Consider the following 22,976-nt stretch of genomic DNA (forward strand, 5'->3'; position numbering starts at 1 on the left):
GAGCAATTGAGTGTCAAGAGCCTTGCATAAGGGCCCAACAGTGGCAACCTGGCAGTGGTAGGACTTGAACCAGCGACCTTTCGATTACAAGTCCAGTACCTTAACCACTAGGCTACAACTGCCCTTCTGTGATCGTTTTCAGCCGGACGAAATGCAACAGCCCTGGGATGAATCGGAACACCAAAATCGGCACCCAGCCGTACAAATGCTTTCGTCTTTTGGCTGCACGGGCACAAATTCCCACAGATATACTACAAAGTCTTGTGGGAAGCCTTCTCACAAGAGCGGCTGCTGTTCTAGCTGAAAAGATCACACACAGGTCGCTCCGGTCAAGCGTCCAAATACTTTTGGTAAGTCTGGCTGCAGTATAAATAACAATTAGATTTTTATTTTTTACTTTTATTAAGTCACACAATAAAAAAACAAACATTCAAACAGAAGAGTTTATAAATAAATCTGAAGTGACGTCATGAGTCCACGGTGATGTACAGTGTGGATCTGCATGGATCTGCTGCTCTGCATGCCGGTAGTGTTAGTGTTTCATCGCGAGGTTCGAGACGACCGGCTCTCATTTCAGTCCGTGCTGCGTCTCTTTGTGCCTCCTCAGGTCCACTTTGCGCTGGAAGCCCTTGCCGCACGAGCCGCAGCCGAAGGGTTTGAACCCGGTGTGTTTGCGGCTGTGTGTGATCAGGTTGGAGCTCTGACTGAACGCTTTTCCACACACCTGACATTTATGTGGCTTCTCACCTGAAAATCACGAGGAGAGAAGTCAGGATACGTGATAATGTTCTACGTTTATACTGATTCACTTTACACACACGTACACACACACACACACTATGTGGCCAAAAGTATTACAAGGGCAGTTGTAACCTAGCGGTGAAGGTACTGGATTAGTAATCAACCAGACCCACCACTGTTGGACCCTTGAGCAAGGCCCTTAACCTCCAATTGCTTAGATAATATACTGTATAAGACACATGAATAAGAGCTAATCATCAATGTGATCGTTTCATCTTCTGTCTGTGGGAATTTGTGCCCATTCAGTCAAAAGGTGACAGAATTTGAACGGATGGGCACTGATGCAGGTCAAGAAAGCCTCAGTTGACATTCCAGTTCATTCCAAAGCTGCTGTGTGGCTGGAGTCTCTTTAAATCTAGCCTTTCGTCATGCTGGAACAAGAAAGGACCTTCCCTAAACTGTTGCTGCATAGGTGCACGCATATAATGTCCTTTATATACTTGATTTATTAGCATCATCAAAACAAACAGTATTAAAAAAGAAATCATCTATGTGATCGTTTCTGCTTCTCACATGATTTTGAAGTATGTCTGTGGGGATTAGTGCCCATTCAGTCAAACTATGACTGTGTGTATATGGCTGGGCATTGATGTTGGTCAAGAAAGCCTCAATTGACATTCCAGTTAATTCCATGTCTCTTAAAATCAAGGCTTTCTTCATGCTGGAACATTAAAGGACCTTCCCTAAACTGTTGCTGCAAAGTTCCAAGCATATACAGTGTATCACAAAAGTGAGTACACCCCTCACATTTCTGCAGATATTTAAGTATATCTTTTCATGGGACAACACTGACAAAATGACACTTTGACACAATGAAAAGTAGTCTGTGTGCAGCTTATATAACAGTGTAAATTTATTCTTCCCTCAAAATAACTCCATATACAGCCATTAATGTCTAAACCACCGGCAACAAAAGTGAGTACACCCCTAAGAGACAACACCCCTAAATGTCCAAATTGAGCACTGCTTGTCATTTTCCATCCAAAATGTCATGTGATTTGTTAGTGTTACTAGGTCTCAGGTGTGCATAGGGAGCAGGTGTGTTCAATTTAGTAGTACAGCTCTCACACTCTCTCATACTGGTCACTGAAAGTTCCAACATGGCACCTCATGGCAAAGAACTCTCTGAGGATCTTAAAAGACGAATTGTTGCGCTACATGAAGATGGCCAAGGCTACAAGAAGATTGCCAACACCCTGAAACTGAGCTGCAGCACAGTGGCCAAGATCATCCAGCGTTTTAAAAGAGCAGGGTCCACTCAGAACAGACCTCGCGTTGGTCGTCCAAAGAAGCTGAGTGCACGTGCTCAGCGTCACATCCAACTGCTGTCTTTGAAAGATAGGCGCAGGAGTGCTGTCAGCATTGCTGCAGAGATTGAAAAGGTGGGGGGTCAGCCTGTCAGTGCTCAGACCATACGCCGCACACTACATCAAATTGGTCTGCATGGCTGTCACCCCAGAAGGAAGCCTCTTCTGAAGTCTCTACACAAGAAAGCCCGCAAACAGTTTGCTGAAGACATGTCAACAAAGGACATGGATTACTGGAACCATGTCCTATGGTCTGATGAGACCAAGATTAATTTGTTTGGTTCAGATGGTCTCAAGCATGTGTGGCGGCAATCAGGTGAGGAGTACAAAGATAAGTGTGTCATGCCTACAGTCAAGCATGGTGGTGGGAATGCCATGGTCTGGGGCTGCATGAGTGCAGCAGGTGTTGGGGAGTTACATTTCATTGAGGGACACATGAACTCCAATATGTACTGTGAAATACTGAAGCAGAGCATGATCCCCTCCCTCCGGAAACTGGGTCGCAGGGCAGTGTTCCAGCATGATAATGACCCCAAACACACCTCTAAGACGACCACTGCTTTATTGAAGAGGCTGAGGGTAAAGGTGATGGACTGGCCAAGCATGTCTCCAGACCTAAACCCAATAGAACATCTTTGGGGCATCCTCAAGCGGAAGGTGAAGGAGCGCAAAGTCTCGAATATCCGCCACCTCCGTGATGTCGTCATGGAGGAGTGGAAAAGCATTCCAGTGGCAACCTGTGAAGCTCTGGTAAACTCCATGCCCAGGAGAGTTAAGGCAGTTCTGGGAAATAATGGTGGCCACACAAAATATTGACACTTCAGGAACTTTCACTAAGGGGTGTACTCACTTTTGTTGCCGGTGGTTTAGACATTAATGGCTGTATATTGAGTTATTTTGAGGGAAGAATAAATTTACACTGTTATATAAGCTGCACACAGACTACTTTTCATTGTGTCAAAGTGTCATTTTGTCAGTGTTGTCCCATGAAAAGATATACTTAAATATCTGCAGAAATGTGAGGGGTGTACTCACTTTTGTGATACACTGTATTTCCTTTATATGATTGCTGTATCACTCCTGTGAGCGATCGCTGTGTCTGATTTGCATGAATTCACGAATTAAAACGTGCGTCCTGATACTTTCGATCACTGTTATTTTTGGTATCGTACCCGTGTGGATGAAGGTGTGTTTCTTCATGTCGGATTTCTGGTGGAACCTCTTGCCGCAGTACTGACAGGGGTACGGCCGCGTGTCCGAGTGGATGAGCAGATGGGTGGACAGAGTGGACGACCTCTTGAAGCTTTTCCCACAGATCTTGCAGCTGAACATTCTCTCCTGTTGAAAACAAGTACATCTGTCCTTCATTCTGGACGTACAGCTTAATGCAGCGTGTGTTTTATTTCATTTTCATAAGTTAATAGTTTTGTTGTAGTTATTATTATCATCGTTATTAGTTAATACTATTATTAATATTGCTATTATTTTATTAATAGTATTTTTTTATTATTATTACTGTTATTATTTTCATATTATATTATTATTATTATTATATTGTTATTATTATTATTATATTATTATTATTATTATAGTATATTTTATTATTACTACTATTATTATTATTATATTATTATTATTATTGTTATTATTATTATTATATTATTATTAATGTTATTATTATATTTTTATTATTACTACTATTATTATTGTTATTATTATTATATTATGATTACTATTGTTATTATTATTATTATATTATCATATATTTTTTTAATATATTATTTTATTTTTATTATTATATTATCATCATTATTATATTATTTTTATTATCATTATTATTATATTATTATCATTATATTATTATTATCATTATTATTATTATATTATTATTATTATTATTATTATATTAACTTATTATTACTATTATTATTATTATTATTGTTATTATTATTATTATCATTATTATTATCATTATATTATTATTATTATATTATTATATTATTATTATTATTATATTATTATTATTTTTTTAATTATTATTATTATTATTATTATTATTATTATTGTGACTCACCTGTGAATGGACGACTTTGTGTTGCTCCAGACTGACGCCGTGGCCAAACGTTTTCCCGCACAGTTCACAGGCGAAAGGTCTCGTCCCGCTGTGTGAGCGCCGGGCGTGAACCTCCAGCCCGTGGGGCGTCGAAAAGACCTGAGTAACGTCAGAGACAAACATCTTCAATACACAGAAACCTTCCACGTCACCGTTAATAATCACCACACAACGTCCTGTAGAACTCGCAGTACCTTCATACACTTGACACATTTGTACAGGTCGTTTGGTTGGATCTGTGTGCACATCACGTCGGGGTAGGTTTCCATCCCGGGCACCTTTGTGATGACCTTGAAGCTGGAGTAATATTCCCTCGTGTGATGCTCCAGCAGGTCTTTGGTCAGGCCCGTGTAGTCCTTCCTGTAGAACCCTTCAGAACAGGACTGCTGGGAGAAAAAGGCCTCGGCCGTCCTCTCTGTGGCTCCGTAGATGCCTAATGATTGGGTCTGAGGGGCCACGGGAGCCACGTGGAAGGGCCCGACGAGGCGTCTGAGGTCTGGCCGGCCTGACTGGGTCCAGGCGCAGGAGCGGAAGTTCAGTGGTGATAAACGATGATCGTCCAAATCTGTTTAAAGAGTAAAACAATTAGAAAAGGGTTCTGTCTGCAGTTCAAGTCAAACGTTGTATGTCATGGTCCAACACGGACGTCCAACAAGCTCACGGTCAGGTGTCCAAATACTTTTGGCCATATAGTGTACCTTAATGTAATGTAATTTATATGGGCATGAAGAAGTCCTAATCTATAGCCAATCACTGCTGAGGAACTATAAGGCAGAAAAGCATCACAATGAGCCAGTAAGGATCTAGTTGTAGCACCGTCCACCCCCTGTGCCTCTAACACATATCCATACCTGAAGAGGAAGATGAAGATCTGGGTCTCATCGTATCCGTATAACGAGCGGGCGGGTCACAAACGCTGCCCTCACAGCTCAGAGGCGAGTGTTGGGCCTCATGTTCGGCGGTGCACACCTCACTTCCTTCAGGAGAACATCTACCCACGTTCTTCTCCACGTCCCGGCTGTACTCCGACCCACCGTGGATCCCTGCACAAACAGTAGATTTGTTTATTAGGATGTTAAGATCATGTTTTACAGGTAACCAAACTCAGTAAATGTTTTTGTCCTGGGTGAGAGTAAGCTACGAGTTTCCTCACTTTTATATTTTGGTTATAAATGGTGAGGGTGGGAAGAGGAGTATTCAGTCGTGTCTGAGAGACTGAGAGACGCTTATAGTCCAGGTTTAGCTCGAAGCTTTAAGGGGAAGAAGATTTTCATGTGATGATGATGTGAAAGCAGCGGCGCATCAGTGGCTACGAACTCAACCAAAAACCGTTTTGTGTTGATGGCATTACAAAGTTGGTACACTGCTGGAAAATTTCATCGGAAAGAGACGATGTAGAAAAGTAGAAGAGTTTGTTTTTATAATTCTTAATAATTAGAGTTTAAAAAGTGCAGAACCCTCATAGCATCGATTTCTAGTTCAATTTTATAATAAGCATCTTAAACCTACGTATTTATGCCCTTTTTTAAGTCATGGTACTGAACTGAACTCTTCATATTTCTATGCTCTAGATCACTGGAATGACATTTTATTCATTCATTCCTTCATTTTCTTATCCACTTATCCAATAAGGGTCGCGGGGGGGTGCTGGAGCCTATCCCAGCTTTTCAATGGGCGCAAGGCACACAGTAACACCCTGGACGAGACGCCAGTCCATCGCAGGGCAGACACACACGCACACACAAACACACACACACACACACATTCACCTATAGGGCAATTTAGTATCTCCAATTAACTTGACTGCATGTTTTTGGACTGTGGAAGGAAACCGGAGCTCCCGGAGGAAACCCACAGACACTAGGACAACATGCAAACTCCACACAGAAAGGACCCAGAACGCCCCGCCTGGGGATCGAACCCAGGACCTTCTTGGTTTGTGTATCTGATGACCGTTTTTGCATGACGTACCCGCACACACGTGTGTCAGCAGAGCGTCCAGTCGGATTTCCTCGTCCTCCGGGCAGCGTGGTTGGTGGTAGCTGTGCGCCCGCTTGCTCTTCACCAGAAAAGATCTCGGCATGGTCGCGCTCACGTCAAAAAGTCGAGGTCGCTCTAGATCTGGATCTGGATCGGTTTGAGAAGGGGGGAGAAAAAAACACAACGTGACGTGTTGGCACAACATACAGGTGAGTGAGAACTGAAATTACAACCTTCAGACTCACACTGGTGTTCAGTAACCTGACCAGGAACATCTCGGCTCGGCTGAAACTATCAGTATCACCTGTGGTATCGGATTACAGGGATCACTTCATACATTAATGATGCAGAAACGCTACGCTGCATTCGACAGACTGCAAATGGGATGCCACATGTGTGCCCTATGCCCTGTCCTTAACAAAGATCAAGAGTAGAGTTCATTTCTGTTCAAAAATATCCACAAAGGTTTGAGAGGTTGCAGGTTCACTCCACCAAACACAACCATAAAATACAGCCAGAGATTTTCAGCATCAGTTGGGCTACTGTATGACACTACTAGGTCACCCAAACTATGTTAAAAGTTTATTAAATGTACATATTTAAATATTAAGAAGGGCTGTCCTGATACTTTTGTCCATTTTGTCCATAGAAAGTTTTCCCAGAGGAGTGGTGGCTGTTAGAAAAGCAAAATGAGGAAGGAAGAGAGGGCAATTCTATATTAATGCACTTGTCCAACAAGCAAATGGTCAGATATCTACATACTTTTGGCCATATAGTATATTTTATTTTGTGGTAAATTACTCTAGACCACTATGCTATTGGCCGATCGGGCTTCTACCTACAGACCTGATTGGCTGTGTCTAGTTTGTGATGGGTGTGTTGCTGAATTGCACCCAGTGATTCTGGTGAAACCGCACCCAGCACAACCCTGACCAGGATAAATCAATGGTAAACAACAATTGATGGTTTGAACAGTCGGGGTCAAACATGTACACACATTCTGGCAGTGTAGCTGGTCTTCTACGATACACCACAAACTTTTGGTTCCACCATAGATAGAAGTATAAAGTGTGTATAAATTTAAAAATCTGTGAATTTTTTTTGTTTTTTACTAAAACACCGTTTCTAAAACTGACCTCCGTAAATCATTTCTGTTTTGCAGATTTCAAAGTTTCAAGGTCTGACAGGAAGATAAAGATTTCAATCAGTGTGGGAAGAAAGCTGGGCGCAGCAGATGCGACGCTGATTGTGGAGAGCTGGAGAGAGTCCAGCGTTTAATAGTGATTCATTTTAACAGTAAAAAAAATATACATTTAATATAAAATAAAATATAATAAGAATGTTTACAACCATAAAGGCAACAACAAACAAAATAATGCAGAATTAATTATTCATTGATTACGCATTGAAGGGACATTGGGTAGCCTAGTGGGAGAGTTTTGGCCTGTCAATCGTAAGCTTATGGGTTTGAATCCTGACTCTCTATTTCTCTCTTTTCGATCCAAAGCGACTTACAATTATGATTAAATAAAGCAATTAAGGGTTTTAGGGTTTTAAGGGCCTTGCTCAGGGGTCCAACAGTGGCAACCTGGCAGAGGTAAGGCATGAACCGACAACCTTATGATTACTAATCCAGCATCTTAACCCCTGATTTAACAGCCTGTTGTTTATTTAAACACACTTTTCAAATCATTTTATTTTAGCTTTCTATTATACAGGGTGTCCCTAAAGTCTGGGCACATAGAAAATATCACTAACCAAAACTACAACTAACTATATGTTTATGTTTACTAAAACACACACACACACACACGTTGCATCAGAAATAGAGGAAAACACATTGAAGAAGTTATTGATTAATATTCTAATGAAATGCATTTTGCGTCATGTGTCCAGACTTCATGTATTCTATTCTATTCTATTATTTTATATTGAGCCCTTGCAAACTCGCAGCAGTAACAGAACCACCTGAACTCGTTAAGTTTCATTATGAGCTGATCTGAGCTTTAAAATGTGATGTTATCGATTTAAATCGCACAATAGTAACACACATCCGAGCAGAGACGCATTTTCTCTCCAGTGCGCACCGCAACTTTGCACAAGTTTGTGCGCCCTCGTATCCATCGTGTGTGTGTGTGTGTGTGTGTGTGTGTGTGTGTGTGTGTGGACTCACCTGTAGCTCTGATGCTCTCTCTCTGAGCTCCCCTGCTGAATTCTGCTGCTCCACCTTCTCACCGAAACTCTTATATGCGGCTCTTGAACTTCCTGGAGCGGCGTGCGCACCGGTGGAAGCGTGAAGGTTATAAAAAAGGATCATTTAAACGCTGTAAACGCTATTAACGCTATAAACAGCGCCGTGTCCTGTTATAGATTGGTGTTATTATGTAGACACGCCTGGGTGAATCAGAATCAGGGTTTTATTTCTGCACAGGAACCACTGGGGCACGAACTGCGGCCCAATATTTACAACCTTGGGGTGAGTTTTAATCCATGCTGAATGATGAACACACTGAGCAGCACTTGCTGGTCACTTTATTTAAAAGTGCAATGCTTACTATGGGTGGCAGGTCATGCCCACACACACGCACACCTTTCCCCAAATGTTTAATTCATTGCTGTGGCCTTGATGGGTAGCGATTCCATGGGCCTGGGTTCGATTCCCTGCTACACAACATGCACTACTATGTCACTACCATCTTACTGTCATTGCACCACTGAGAATGGTACACCATCCAAACATGAGCTGACCAGTAAGGGAATGTAGGGAATGACCAGTTTCATGTATGGCAACAGTGGAGCTACAGTCAGTAACTGGATACTCACAAGTCCATACGTGTGGTAGGTTTAAGCTTCTAAAATAATCAATACACAGTATATAAGTAGAAGACGGATGTACCTGATAAATTGCTCGGTGAGGGTTGGGGTGCTGTGTCTATATTTTGGGCCTGGCCAAAGGTTTTTTTGGAAGCAGGTGAGAATGACAAGCTGAAAGGCGACAGCCATGGCCAAAAGTATTTGGACACTTGACCATTAGCATGTTGGACATCTCATTAAAAAAACTTTTCAGCTAGAACAGCAGCCGCTCTTTTGAGAAGGCTGCTTACCAGACTTTGAAGTACGTCTGTGGGAATTTGTGCCCATTCAGTCAAAAGGTGGGCCCAGATGTTGGTCTAGAAAGACTCAGTTGATGTTCCGGTTCATTCCAGAGCTGTGCTCCGTGCAGGACTGGAGTTTCTTTAAACTGAGCTTTGCTTCATCTTGGAACAGGAAAGGACCTTCCTTAAACTGTTTCTGCGAAGTTGGAAAGCATAAATATACGGTACGTATAATGTATATTTATTACACCTGTTAGATGCTGTCGTGGATGAATTTTACACCATTTTTAGTAAAATAATAACACAGAAACCTTCCATTCAGCTCTGAGTGCAAAGTGATGAGAAGATTTAATGAGGTGTAAATCCCATAAGCAGTGAACACCACTGGAACATCTGGAACATTGCTTAAAGGTTACAGGTCGATGGATCTACACAGGGTCTCTGATACAGGACAGACGTGGACCGGTTAGTTGGTCCACTGTGGGACGCTCACGGAGACAGAAGGACTACCTGCCCACTCGGTCATCACGTGGAGATGTGGAGGGGCGCGGTGGAGATGATGAGCTCGTCTTTTCCTTCTGCTCAGAAAAGCTCCACATCTACAAGAACAAAAATCAATAATTAATAACATCAACCAGTGAAAGGTGGGCACTGTCACCTCACAGCAAGAAGGACCTGGGTTCGATTCCCTTTCTGTACTTTCTGTGTGGATGTTGCATGTTCTCCCTGTGTCCGGGTGCTCCGGTTTCCAAATGAAGACAAGCCTGTAGCTAAAACACCTGAACTCAGTGGTTAGATACGTGTCTGCATACACTATATGGCCAAAAGTATTCAGACACCCAATTATGAGCTTGTCGAGCATCTCGTTTCAAAAACAAATGCTATTGAAACAGTGACGTCTGTGTGATCTTTTTAGCTATAACGACAGCCGTTCTTTTGAGAAAGCCTCTCGCAAGACTTTGAAGTATGTCTGTGGGAATTTGTGCCTGTTCACGGAAATACAATGCCCACTCTCCAGTACAACCTACAGGACATTTAACAGACACTATAAGCACACTGTATAAACCCCGGCGGTCTTGTTTCATTGAAAAGCTTGAACCCGTTTACCCACGTCTTTACTGTATGTCAGAACAAAGCGACCACCGCTTCAGAGAATGCAAACCTGACGACTGAACAGGAAACCAGAACTGGTAGTGAAGCGACACTATCACTGCAGCAAGAGGTCACCGCTGGGTTTCTCACCTAAGTCTGTGTGCTAACATCTCATGTCTTTAGAGAGAACGCGATTGAAATAGCAGCACGCAGACACAGCGCGATAAAACCCTGAGGTTTCGTTGGTTTTTTTTGTTTCCTTTCGTGTCAGACGGATAAAGCAGTGCTGTCAGACAGACGGCCTGAACCTCTACACATGAGAAGTGGTTTTATAATGATAAACACTTTTTAAAGCTCTTTAATTAACCTTCAGACGTGCTGCTCGTGTGAGATGTTCTAGCCAACGTATGATCAGTAAAGGAGGTCAAACGTCAACCAGAGACGAAGCTAAATATCATATAGTTCTCTTAGTTCTTTTTCCCTCCACCAGATTTCACACGTAAATCCGTCTCACAGGTTCAGACTTTATCTCCAACCAGATCGGTGTTTTGGGGAGCTGAACGGGCGCAAAGTCTTCACCTTAGGACAGAATCGATAACAAAACAAGTGTTTACGTTTTTATTGTACGTGTGTATGGAAAAAAACATCTAGAGTCCAGAATGAAGTCCCCCAGCTCTGCGCTTTACGATGCTACATTTAGCGTGACCGCAAGAACTGCAGACTCAGACTGAGAGAGGAACTGCGTTTACATTTATAGATCATATAGTCTGCACATTGTGAAAACGTAGCGAGCAGTAGAAGACCTACATTATATGTACATCAGATTTACGACTATTCCAATCAACAAACAAGCGAAGATGAATCCGGTCCAAGCTGAAATTGAAAGGTTTGAAGGAAAATTTAACCAAGTGTGGGCATGCGAGGGGGACAGGTGTCTGCGTTGTATTCTGGAGCTGGAGCTGTTATGGCAGCAAATTATTCCAGCAGTGTAGTGTGACGCAGTGCCTCAATGTTTTGCTAAGCCTGGTGTGAAGAAACTTGACTGCCGGGCGCTCATGATGAATCTGAGCAACTGGAACATTAGTGGCGGATCTGGTCCTCATATCAGACTCAACCCTCCTATTTCTATCCAGGCCTGGGACCTGCACTTAGAGCGCACTGACAAGTGCACCTCCCAACAGTAATGTACTACTATGGCTTAATGGAGGTAACAGACTCAACTCTCCTATTTCTATTATTCGGGCCTGGGACCTGCGCTTAGAGCGCACTGACAAGTGTACCTCCCATTAGCTGGGCAGTTTTGCCCCCATCGTCAGGCATTAGCCAATCATGTCAATGCAGACACCTGTCTGGCTGATGGCACTGCCGAGATTCGAACCCTGGATACCCAGCTCTCAGGAGTAGTAATGTACTACTGTGGCTAATGGAGGTAGATCCCTGCAGTCATGTTTATCGTTTTTAGAGACTGTTAAGGCAGCAACAGTGCACCGGTACCAAATGGTTCTGGATGTGAAGTAGGGCGGTGGTAGCTCAGCCAGGTTCAAGTAGTCAAGTCAAATCTATTTGTATAGTGCTTTTTACAATGGACGTTGAGTCAAAGCAACATCCAGGGTTCGAAGGAAACTTTTGCCAAGGAGCTGGGGCTGTTATAGCAGCAAACGATTTGAGCTTTATAGCAACAGTGCAAGTAAGGACAATTGGGATAAATCTGAGCAACAGGAACATCAGAGTTTATTTCTCATATTTATTTTATCAGATGCTCCAGTACAGTACAGGCGTAGTGACTGGAAGGTTGCTGGTTCAAGCCCCACATTTGCCATGTTGCCACTGTTGGGCCCTTCAGCAAGGCCCCTAACCCCTCAACTGGATCCAGACTTATGCTAAATGCTGGTCATGTCGTTATTTTAGTTTTAATTTAGCATGTTCCTCCCTCTCTGATTCGGTGTCAGTGCACCGCGGTCCACCGAGCTCGGCGTGTAATCAGCTCAGCCGCCGAAGCCCCGTGCTCGGGCGAGATAGGGCAGAGAGGGAAACGCGCCCCACGATTTACGGCACTAAACCTAAAACCACAAGGCCAAGAGCGCTGTGGCGTTCAGCTGGGTGCAAAACAACCTCCAGTAAATCATAGTCAGAGGAGTAAAGCCTGCAAACTCAGTCATCACGTTTATTTACGTTTATTTACACCTTAATAAGAAGGAAATGTACTAAAGAACACAATATTATTATAGTATTATTACAATTAACTCGACAACTAGTAAAATAATTACTGTTTTTGATATTTAATAAACACTATATGGATAAAAGTATTCGGACAGCCCTTCTTTTTACTAAATCCATGTATTTCAGCCCTAACAATTTGGAGCAACAGTTTAGGGAAGGCCCTTCCTATTCCAGCTTGAAGAAACTCCAGTGTCCTGCACAGAGCCCTGATCTCAACAGCTTTGGGATGAACCGGAACAACAACATCAGTGCCCAGCCATATAAATGCTGTCACCTTTTAACTGAACGGGCACAAATTCCCACAGACACACTCCAAACTCTTGTGAGAAGCTTCTCAGAGGAGGGGCTGTGGCTCTAGCTCAGAAGATCACATAAGGGTCACTCTGTTTTCATGCAGGATGTCCAGCAAGCTCATGGTCGGGCGTCCAGATACTTTTGGCCATATAGTGAACCTGTCTTTTGACTCTGTACTGTTTGGAACTGTACGTAGCTGTCCGACCGGTCGATAGCACCGCTGGGGATTTGAACTCTGGATTCCAGCAGTAGTGGGCAGGATCAGGAGGAAACCAAAGCACCAGACGAGGAGAACATGCAAAACAAGGATCAAACCCAGCTCGTAAGGACCCGTGTTGCCCTGCACCAACATGCCATCTGGCTTCACTTCTCACTGTAATAAATCACTCAGTAGAAAGAATAGCGGGGAGGGCAGCGGTGCGTGGAGCGGCAGGGGCATTCTGGGAAACGGGGCTCGTCCCTTATCCACCACATCAGCCCTGCTCATCGTGACCCTTTGTCTTTGGCACAATGGGCTCTCAACACGCCCGCCGGCGTGTGATTTGTGGTGCCGCGCTGTTGACCGAGGGCTTCTGGTCGTAAATCCAACAAACGTTTTCACTTTTTCTGCTTTCTGAGTTTTCGCTGTTAGCTGCGATGATGAGATTAGCAAGTCCTGCGTTCAGGACAAACATCCCATCAGTCCATTCCAAAATCACGAGCATTAATACACACAAAGCTGTTGAGCTCAGGGTTCTGTTCAGGAAAGGCCTTCCCTAAACTGTTTCTGCCAAGTCAGAAGCATGTAGTCTCCTTTATATAATACATTTATTATACCTGTTAGCAACTATGTGGCTGAAATACATAAAATTCAAATTATAAAACGGATAGTTCCGGTCCTAAAATCTGATTGGCTGAGCCGCGTTCGAAGCCGTTGTAAAATCCCCGATAAACGCACACCTAGGACCACCTCACATCATTCCATATTAATACGCCACTGAATCGAAAAAGTTAATGTTATTTTCGCCCTCATGTTGCCTAGCAACACTGTTAATCGAACTATTTTGCGTCGCGGAAGAATGCTTTATTGTAAGTTTATACACGATAAATACATTTATGAATTAAACATTGTTGTATTTATTATATTTTTTGTTGACCGCCGTTTTATAACAGCAATAAGTCACTCGAGACCGTGCATTACTGTTATGATTTTAGCACGGGGAAAGAAGTTTTAGGCACTCCTCTTCGCGTCGTGCCAAAAAAGTCATCCTCGTGCTAAAATCACAGTAATGCACGGTCTCTCGTGGCTTATTGCTTTAATTTAGAATGGGCGTTCCAATACTTCTGACCCTACAGTGCATCTCAGGATCTTATCAGTGAGGTAACTGGCTCGTGACTATCACATCTCCCAGCAGCTTGGGCCTCAGCGCGTTGCATCATTGTCCACTTCCTGTCCCGTTACACCTGCACGATCTTGATCTCGACCCGCCGGGCGGTTAGCAGAACGAATGACCCCATAATTACCCGCCTGTGTGAGCTGGAATAAGGAATCGTGGTGGGTTCAGGCGGTGCCGTTACCTGCCGCTCTTCCTCTGTCCGGGGGGGCAGTAAAGCGCTCAGGCGCTGGTTTTGCGCGCTCAGTTCCTGCAGACGCTCCCTCTGTAGGCGTGTTCGATCGCTGAGGCGCTTCAGCTGGTTCCTGCAGATTACGTCCTAGCAGGAAAATAAAGAAGGAAAAATAAAAAAGGACGGTTGCACCTTCCGGGACGCTTCGGACTGGTTCCGGTGCCACCCGGGAACACTGGGCATAAAGCAGGACTAAGTGTGGTACAGGCATCCAGCAGCCAATCCAACTTCTGCATGCTTCCGGTATTTAGCAGACACTTTTATTCAAAACATAATTTGAGCAATTGAGGGTGGGGCATGAACCGGCAACCTTCTGATTACAAGTCCAGTACCCTAACTGCTGAGCTACCACTGTTCTATTAAAATGAAAATATAAAATAATAAAATTAAAATGAAGTATTAAAATACTGTATAATGACCTCTGTGTGACTTAAGGAGAACATGCAAATCTTCTTAGAGACCAGTGGCCACATGAAGCCCAAATTGTGGACACTTGATCAACACATACATACAGATAAAGTCTAGTAATCAGAAGGTTCCTGGTTCGACTTGGTTGCTACAATTGGGCCCCTGCGTGAGGCCCATAACCTTCACTGGTCACTGCGTGGGGGGGGTTGACCTGGGTGGCAGTGCCTGGTTCTTCGCACTGCAACACCCCGCCTGGCCCCTGGCAGGTGAAAAGAAGCGGTCAGACGCTGCTAGCATGTCTGAGGGGGCGCATACTCTCCTCAAGAGAGAGATCAATTCCTGGCCACGAGAGTATTGAGTGAAGAGTAATCGTTACTTTGTTGAAGGGAACCGGACGTATCTAACCTGCGTCTGTAGCTGGAGCAGTCTGTGACGGTTCTGTACCAGTACAGCGTGGGTGTTCGTCTCTCTCAGCTTTTCAGCCATCAGCTCCTCACGTCCATCCAGTTCAGCGCCGCCGTTCTTCTGCAGCGCCTGACAGACACAAATTAGGTTGACCAGATCTTGTAACCTGGTTTAGACACGCACCAGTCCCATTTCAGTTCGCTTTAACCTGTATAAAGTGCCTTTGAAAAACGGGAGGTTGCCAAAGCACCCAAAGGAGAACCTGCTCACTAACCTTCCATTTCCTTTCGAGTTCCTCGACGTGACGTCTCAGATCTCCGATTCCCGTCAGAGCTTCGGCTTCCATCAGTCTGGTACTGAGCAGCTGCTCCTGTAAATCCATGACACTGTTCTCACCAGGAACCATGATGCTCTGAACAACACACGATCACACACGGGCCCTCGGTTAAAAAACTCAGCGTCTCAGCAGACCTACAGCACCTTCGTGAAGGATCTGGAAATCTCACACACTTTCTCCATGAGCAGGACCTGGATCTGCATCTGCTGCAGAACGTGACGCTGTTTCACCTCGCTCAGTCTCATCTGTGTGAGCTCCTGACCGAGCCGTAACACCAGATCCTCAGAGAAGCACTAACAGAGCGAGAGAAACAGAAATGTGGCGTCCTCATACTACCCTGAAGAATTGTTATTATGGAGGGGGCACTCACTTTCTCCAGGGTCTCAATCCTGCGTCGCAGAAGCTTGTTCTTTGAGTTTAACTTCTAAAAAATAAACCGAGAGAACAAAAGTGGCTTCAGTTACCTCAGGACCTTCAGTTTTAGGATTATTCACACCCTTGGTGAAGTTCAGCACATTAGAAAGTCTATAAATCAATATTTATAACAACAAACTAATTAGGAGACATTTAATTTACAAACCATCGATGAACCTGAGCATGTTGGGCACCACTGGAACCAATTTTAAGGTTCTGGTTCCAGTCAAAAACTCAGGAACCGAGAACCCAGTCGTACCAGGTCGGGCATCTACACCAACAGGATTGGCTATGTCTGAGGGGGTGGAATGACCTAAGCCTTACAATGGATGACAGCATTTGTATGACAGCTTTGCCTAGTCCAGGGTATTCCTGCATACGCTTAGTGTTTTACATTAAAACCGGATGCGCTGTGACCCTGATCAGGATAAATCAGTTGTTATCAATGTTCTTTCGGATCATTCATCTCTATCTTGTACCATCCACTGTCCACCAGCATATCCTCCCTCACCGCATCCATAAACCTCCTCTTACTTTCTGGTGGCTCCGTCCTCCGCACATGACCAAACCATCTCAATCTGGTCTCCCTAACTTTGTCTACAGAAATAAATGAATTATTGAGAATCTTGTGGGTTTTTCTTCTATAAATGTTCCTGGAACCTTGTTATGATACATGGTATAATTGACTCCATGAAGTACCAGGAGATATAAAATTAGATATGAAGTTGTCTGTGTCAAGACGCTCAGACTGGAGTATGTGCAGTAACCTTGAGCAGACAGCAGATGCCGTTGTTGCAGCGTCCAACTGTGTCTGTATAATGCTATGCTAGGCTAGGTTTGCTAGTACACGGGCAATTTTAATATTTTTTATTGAACTATCTTTACCAAGGGTGCCAAAATAATTGATTTGACTGTATAAAATAATTAGTAAACTGATTTAAACATAATAAACAAACGAAGCTTACTTTGATTTCCTCCTGCTCTTCCATCTTCTGTAGTTTTACTGACATGTACTCGGTTTCAAGCCTAAATATGTTTAGAAAAAATGATTGAAATGGCATTAAACATTCAGGAAAAACCCTGTGACCACAAACTAGAGATATTTAAAATAATAACATACAATATATTCAGCATATTGTAATGCTGGATTAGTATCTGATTACATAAAGTGATGTTTCTTGTCTGGTCCACCATGAGCCATCGATGCAAACTGAGAATGTTTTACTTTTAGTCGATCCATTAATTAAGAATTAATTCTATGATCACATTATAGATTATAAAATGTGTTGTGACAAAACCCTCATTCATTCAAATAGATTTTCATTTTTGGCACTTCCACAAGATACAAAAACACCCAGTACAGGGTGCCAGTTTATCACAGGGCAACAAATAGAAATTTGATTCAATAACTCACACTTAGGAGCAATTTGAAGCAGCCAATCTACTTACTGCATGTTTTGGGAGGGGAGAGAAAACTGCAACACAGAGAAACCTACAAAGAATTAAATTCAGGTACTTAGGACCGACATCTGTCAAGGATGCTCAGGTGGCGCAGCAGTAAAGTACCGAGCACACTACTGCTGATATCTGGGGATCCAGGGCTCGAATCTCAGTGGTGCTACCGACCAGACAGGCAGCTCCACATATATGATTAGCTAGTGTCCAAAAGGGGGTGGCTGAAACTATTGGGAGTCACACTTGTCAGTGCACTCTCAGTGCTGGTCGTCAGAAAGGGAATCCGGCATAAAAACTGTCTAGACTGTCGACCAGATCTGCTGTGATGACCCCTTAATACTTAACAAATTCTGGTCATGTGCCACCTGTGTGCAAAAGCAGGGCACCAGTCTATTACAGGGCTACACAGACCTACACATTCACTCATGTACTCACTCTCAGGAGCATTTTAGAATAGCTGATCCACCTCCTAAATCTTTTGGCGAGGTGGGAAGGGACTGGATTACCCTGAGGAAACCTACACAAACCCGGTTCCTGCCCACGGTGCAAATTCAGACACTGCAGTGATCAGCCAGCATCGTACTCACTTCTTCATTCTCTTGGAGTCAAACTTTATCTGATATGCAGTGGTGATCATCTGGTCAGGGTCACTTTCCATCTGCTGTGGAGCAACGTTCTCCAGGAACTGGAACCACAATTACTGCTTAGACTTTCATACAGACTTAATAGAACAAGCTCATATTAAAATTGGTGAATGGTCATGTGATCCAAGACTAAAAACCTAACGATGCAGATCTAAAAAAAAAATGTTCACTCATTTTTATTTATTGTGAATCTTTGGGATGTGCAGAATCATTGCTACACGGTTTAGGTTTTACCTGCACCATCCCCTCAGCATCACACTTCAGAAGTTCAGTCTCGGCCAACTGGAGAATGGCTATTCCTACACGGAAGACGATCTCCAGACCCTAAAGAAACACATGGGAGTCTGAGTTGAGTTAAGTCAGGTCTCTACTCATCATACACCATTTCCAGAGTTTCAGGGAACTGACTATAAACATATGAAACCTTATTACGGCTGTGAATTTGTCTGTATTTATTTGTTTGTTTTTGGACAAAGATGTTTATTTTCCAGTCAGTCTCAGAAATTCTGAATTAAATTCCAAGACAGCAGTGACATGGTCCCTGCGTGTATGTAAACTTTTGACCTTGGGTGTCTCTCTCACGCCCTCTCTTTATCTCACACGCTCATTTTAGCTGCTCAACAGCTTATGGGCTAGAACATGGACTTATCTGGCCACAGCACACAGTTCCAGTGTCTTTCAGTCCATCTAAAATGTGAACTTCAGCCCAGAGAGCTCAGTGTTGTTCCTGAGACTAATGTAGGACTTAATGCAGCGGTATACTGTATTACGTGACAACGATTTTCCGAAGAACTTCCAATTTAATGTGGCTGTAATTAATCTCAGTAGCTTGATGGTTTCTAATGCAGTGTCTTCTGAGAGCTTGATGATAAAACATTGATAAACATTCTTTTGAAATTGATTGTGCCAAACTTCATAACTAAAGTCAAAGCGATGCTTGAGAAGGCTAAACCTTTGGAGAATCCTCCTTCCATCCTGATCTCCTCACCTGTTATTAATAGTTTATTTTGCCCCTATATCTTTTCTTTTTACTGCACTTTACAAAATGCTTTACCTCACACATGAAGATGTCGAACACCCTGCAGGCTGCGGCTGAAGGCAGGAACGAGAGGAAGACGGTGAGGAACCAGGATGAGGAGAACATGGAGGCGTGAAAAGCCTGAGTCTGGAAGTGAGAATGAAGAACCGGAAGCTGCTCCTGGATAACAGAGACAAAAACTACACGGAGTAAAGGATCCGGCAGTCATGATTGAGCTCAAAGGGAACATGCAAGCAGCATGGTTCAAATCTCAGATCTGATGTCTGCAAATCAAACGAATTAAAACGGTTTTTAAGTGAGATCAAAGCTTCTGACCTGGATCAGACCTTCAAACTGGTACAGACAGCGTTCCAGTTCAAATCGACATGACCTGTAGAGCTCTCTCATCCTGAAGTCCTGCATCAACCTCACAAAGACACAGAACGCTTTTTCCTCCTCCGTCTGCAGATCAACAAAAAAAAATCTATGTTCATCATTATTGTAATAATTCCCTAGACAGTTCCCTAATCTATCACTATCTGTGATCAGTGCTTGGGTGGCACAACAGCCTCTCACCAAGAGTTTGAGCTACCAACCTGGTCTGGCACTCAGTAGACACTGGTCATGCCTGAGGAAGGGAAGGTTGGATTGGGTGTCTCACGGTCACTCAAAATACAACCTCAACCTGGAACTTTCCGTGATTGTAACTTTCCGTGATTGTGATAATCCACAGTTGGTTGATGTACAGAAGTGGTCAACAACTGGACATGTGTCAGAGGGAGCGGGTGCTAGTCTGCAGCTCTTCTCCACCAGTGTGGGGTTGGTCTCGTTTGTTTTGGACAGCAAAGACCAACAAACGGATCCTTCACCTCCTCCAAATCAAACCTCTCACTGGAAGCCCAGTTAACCAAAATGGAGCTCGTATTGTGGGCACATTATAAGAGGAACCGGATCATTAGTAAAATCAGTGACGCTCGGAAGAGTTGAAGGTAAAAGAGGAAGAGGACGGCCAGCAGCAAGACGGAGGGATACAATCGGATACATCAATCCTTGATGTATCTGAGCACAATGCATTTCTCACCTGCATGAGTAACCGTGCAGCTATAAATGCACCTCCCTGATTATAACCAAATTCTGGATCCAGAACTGAATATGCCTGAAAGAAGAAAAAACACATGTATTATTTGAACTGATGGATGATATACGTATATACTGTATTTAAAAGCACATGAAGATCTAACCTTTAGGACGTTGAAGAGACGCTCCTGCATGTCACTGTTTAGCTCCTGAAAGAGACGATGGAGGGGAAGAATTCGACTCAGGTCCCCTCGGATCACTTTCTCACAGGGACTTGGCTTCATGAGCAGTTTGGAGTATTGCTCTCCTACGGGCAAATTCTGGGCATCACAAAGCATCTCCCACATGACAGCCTGGTAATGATGAGGGATCCCCTTCCTGATCATCTCCTGGAGGAAGACGGAGAGTAATCACAAGCTTCATCCAATCAGCTAAAGTACTTATGTTGTGGTAATTATTTTTTAATGAATAATTTTTTGAATCAGAACAATAAGCGTAAGATCATTTCAGCAGGCCCGTTACCTTCAGTCGTTTTACTTTCCTCTTGCTCCACTCATCCCAGTTCTTCACGATGCAGCTCCAGGTTCTGGTGGATTCGTCCTCAAAGACGAACACTTTTGAGGAACTTGGACTTTGCAGGGCATCGTGTACAGGGTACAAAGATTTGCTGTCAGTTTCAAGTAACCTGTGTGGTATTGAAAGTCATTAGTTCAGCTTGATGAGATTTATTTAAAATGCAATCAATGAAAAATATATGTGGCAGAACTTTTCAGTTTTCACTTGCAATTCAAAAAACAAAAAAACCACGGGACCTGTTTTGCTCCTCCAGCATGGCCAGTAACTTCTGCTCATCTGGGCTGGGCTGAGATGAATCCTGGGAAGGATGCGGCTCAGATAAAGACGCCATCAGATCTGTATGACAGAAAAACGAAACTTTCACGGGCATCAGATTTCCGCACGACAGAAATGCAACTTTAAACTGAAATATGTCGTTCTTACCATTGCAGAGTTGATCTCTCAGTATGTGAAGGACCTTCTGGAAGCTCTCCTCTGTGTCCGGGTTTGTTCAGATTTGGTTTTACACCTGCTTCTCAGACACCAGGAACACAAGATCATCCAACGATCACATGTTCATTCAGCATCACAACCTGGTCAAAGTTCTTCTGCAAGAAAAGCTCAGCCAATAAATAAAACAACCTGAGCGTGTAACTTCCTCTCATTACGGAGTCTTAAAGATAATATTTAGCCAGGAGAACATCCTGAGAGAGCGATTCTTTACCAGAAGCAGTCAGGGCTGCTTTATTTATGTGGTGCGTCAAGGTGAATTTGGTGTTTATAGGTTGTGGTAGATGAAAAGGAAGCTCTGGTGTACTGTACTGACAACAGGGTGGAACTTTTCCGCTCTGCATGAGTTACCACACCGTTTAGAGAAGTGAAAAGTTACAACAACGTGTGTTTACAATGTGCATTTGCAGCAAAACATGAAAATGTAATCAACAAACGGTCAGAAAAGCTTCCTGTACGGTCAGCTTACCAATTTTCCTTAACAAGTCCATGGTCATACCGAACGCTGTCTATTTTAACCTAGTATTAATCCAGAACAGAAGTATTTAGACAGCCCAAGCTGTTTCAGCATTTATCATTTTTTATTTCGGCTACTCCAGTACTTAGGGGTCACATAGCAGACGTTGGATGCCCTTTTTGAAGCAACTCTTCTACTTCTATCTGGGCTTGGGACCGGCACTGTGCCTTCCAATGACTAGGATGTTTCGGCCATCCTCCCCCCTCGAACATTAGCCAATCATGTCCATGCGGAAACCATCTTGATCCACCACTCCTAACTCAAGGAAGACAAGCATCACGACTCTTGTCTGTACTAGCACCTGGATAGAGGAATAAACCTTCCCCAGTCTTTTTTTACCCAATTGCGTTATGCTTCCTCTCCTGATTGAGGAGAACCTGAGACTGACAAACGCCCCCTCCCACAAGTGTGCAGAATCTGACTGCATCTTTTCACCTGCATGAGGCGAATTTTTATGCGGATCAGCTTTGTGTACAGAGAGACACACCCTGATCGACTCTGTGCAGGCACCATCAACCAGCCAGCAGAGGTCGTAATTGCATCAGTTATGAGGTCCCTATCCGGCTCCCACCCTGTAATAACAACAGCCAATCGTTGTTTATGTAGCTGCTGTTGTATTCTTTTACGAAAGGAAAGACTCTGATCACCAACTAACAGTTACTTATTTATTCAATATGATGAGAGGATCAAAAGTGTGTTCTCAGCTGAGGGCTCTCTAGCTCCAACCACCAAGCGTCAGGAAAAGTTGAGAAAAGCAGCCCCGAATGTCTCCAGGCGGGGGCTTAAATATTCTTCACCACACCCATAGTCCATTTGTCCATCTCTTTGTTTCAGTCAATTTCTTCTCGTCACCTCTTCCATGGGCCCGCTGCCAGTTCCTGAGCGCTTCTCCTGTCCTTGTGTCCATTATCTTACACAATGTTATCTGACCCCCCTTATCCTATACTGTACATTCTGACCTAGCACATCAAGTGCCTCTCAGCTGAGAATGGTTTATCATAACATTTTTAGTGTCATAATAACTTTAATGAACACACACACCCTTGTGAAAAAGTTGATTTGCCACGGTTGATAGTGGCCTTTTAAGGTGATGGTAGCCTTTCTAAACCCCAACAGTACCCCAAGGTGA

The 22,976-nt window shown here is 43.5% G+C and overlaps 2 protein-coding genes across 2 annotated transcripts; both read right to left on the minus strand.

Annotated features, from left to right (window-relative positions):
• Window positions 1-421: 421 nt before the first annotated feature.
• gfi1aa (growth factor independent 1A transcription repressor a) lies at window positions 422-6,353 on the minus strand. Its single transcript, XM_062987878.1, is given in 6 exon segments — window positions 422-747; window positions 3,281-3,446; window positions 4,183-4,320; window positions 4,416-4,823; window positions 5,038-5,264; window positions 6,193-6,353. Coding segments are annotated over 6 exon segments (1,230 nt in total). The 5' UTR covers window positions 6,305-6,353; the 3' UTR covers window positions 422-568.
• Window positions 6,354-9,621: 3,268 nt separating this feature from the next.
• On the minus strand, window positions 9,622-22,754 carry evi5a (ecotropic viral integration site 5a). The gene is made up of 16 exons (XM_062987289.1): window positions 22,700-22,754; window positions 21,078-21,177; window positions 20,788-20,950; window positions 20,430-20,654; window positions 20,270-20,344; window positions 19,525-19,650; window positions 19,225-19,368; window positions 18,405-18,494; window positions 18,114-18,211; window positions 17,037-17,097; window positions 16,028-16,081; window positions 15,831-15,950; window positions 15,583-15,732; window positions 15,321-15,440; window positions 14,460-14,594; window positions 9,622-9,895 (listed from the first exon to the last, which is right to left on the minus strand). The coding sequence occupies exons 1-16, from the start codon at window positions 22,752-22,754 to the stop codon at window positions 9,803-9,805; spliced, it is 1,809 nt and encodes a 602-aa protein (XP_062843359.1). The 3' UTR covers window positions 9,622-9,802.
• Window positions 22,755-22,976: the final 222 nt, after the last annotated feature.

This window comes from Trichomycterus rosablanca, chromosome 25 (genome assembly GCF_030014385.1).
Source record: "Trichomycterus rosablanca isolate fTriRos1 chromosome 25, fTriRos1.hap1, whole genome shotgun sequence".
NCBI lineage: Eukaryota > Metazoa > Chordata > Actinopteri > Siluriformes > Trichomycteridae > Trichomycterus > Trichomycterus rosablanca.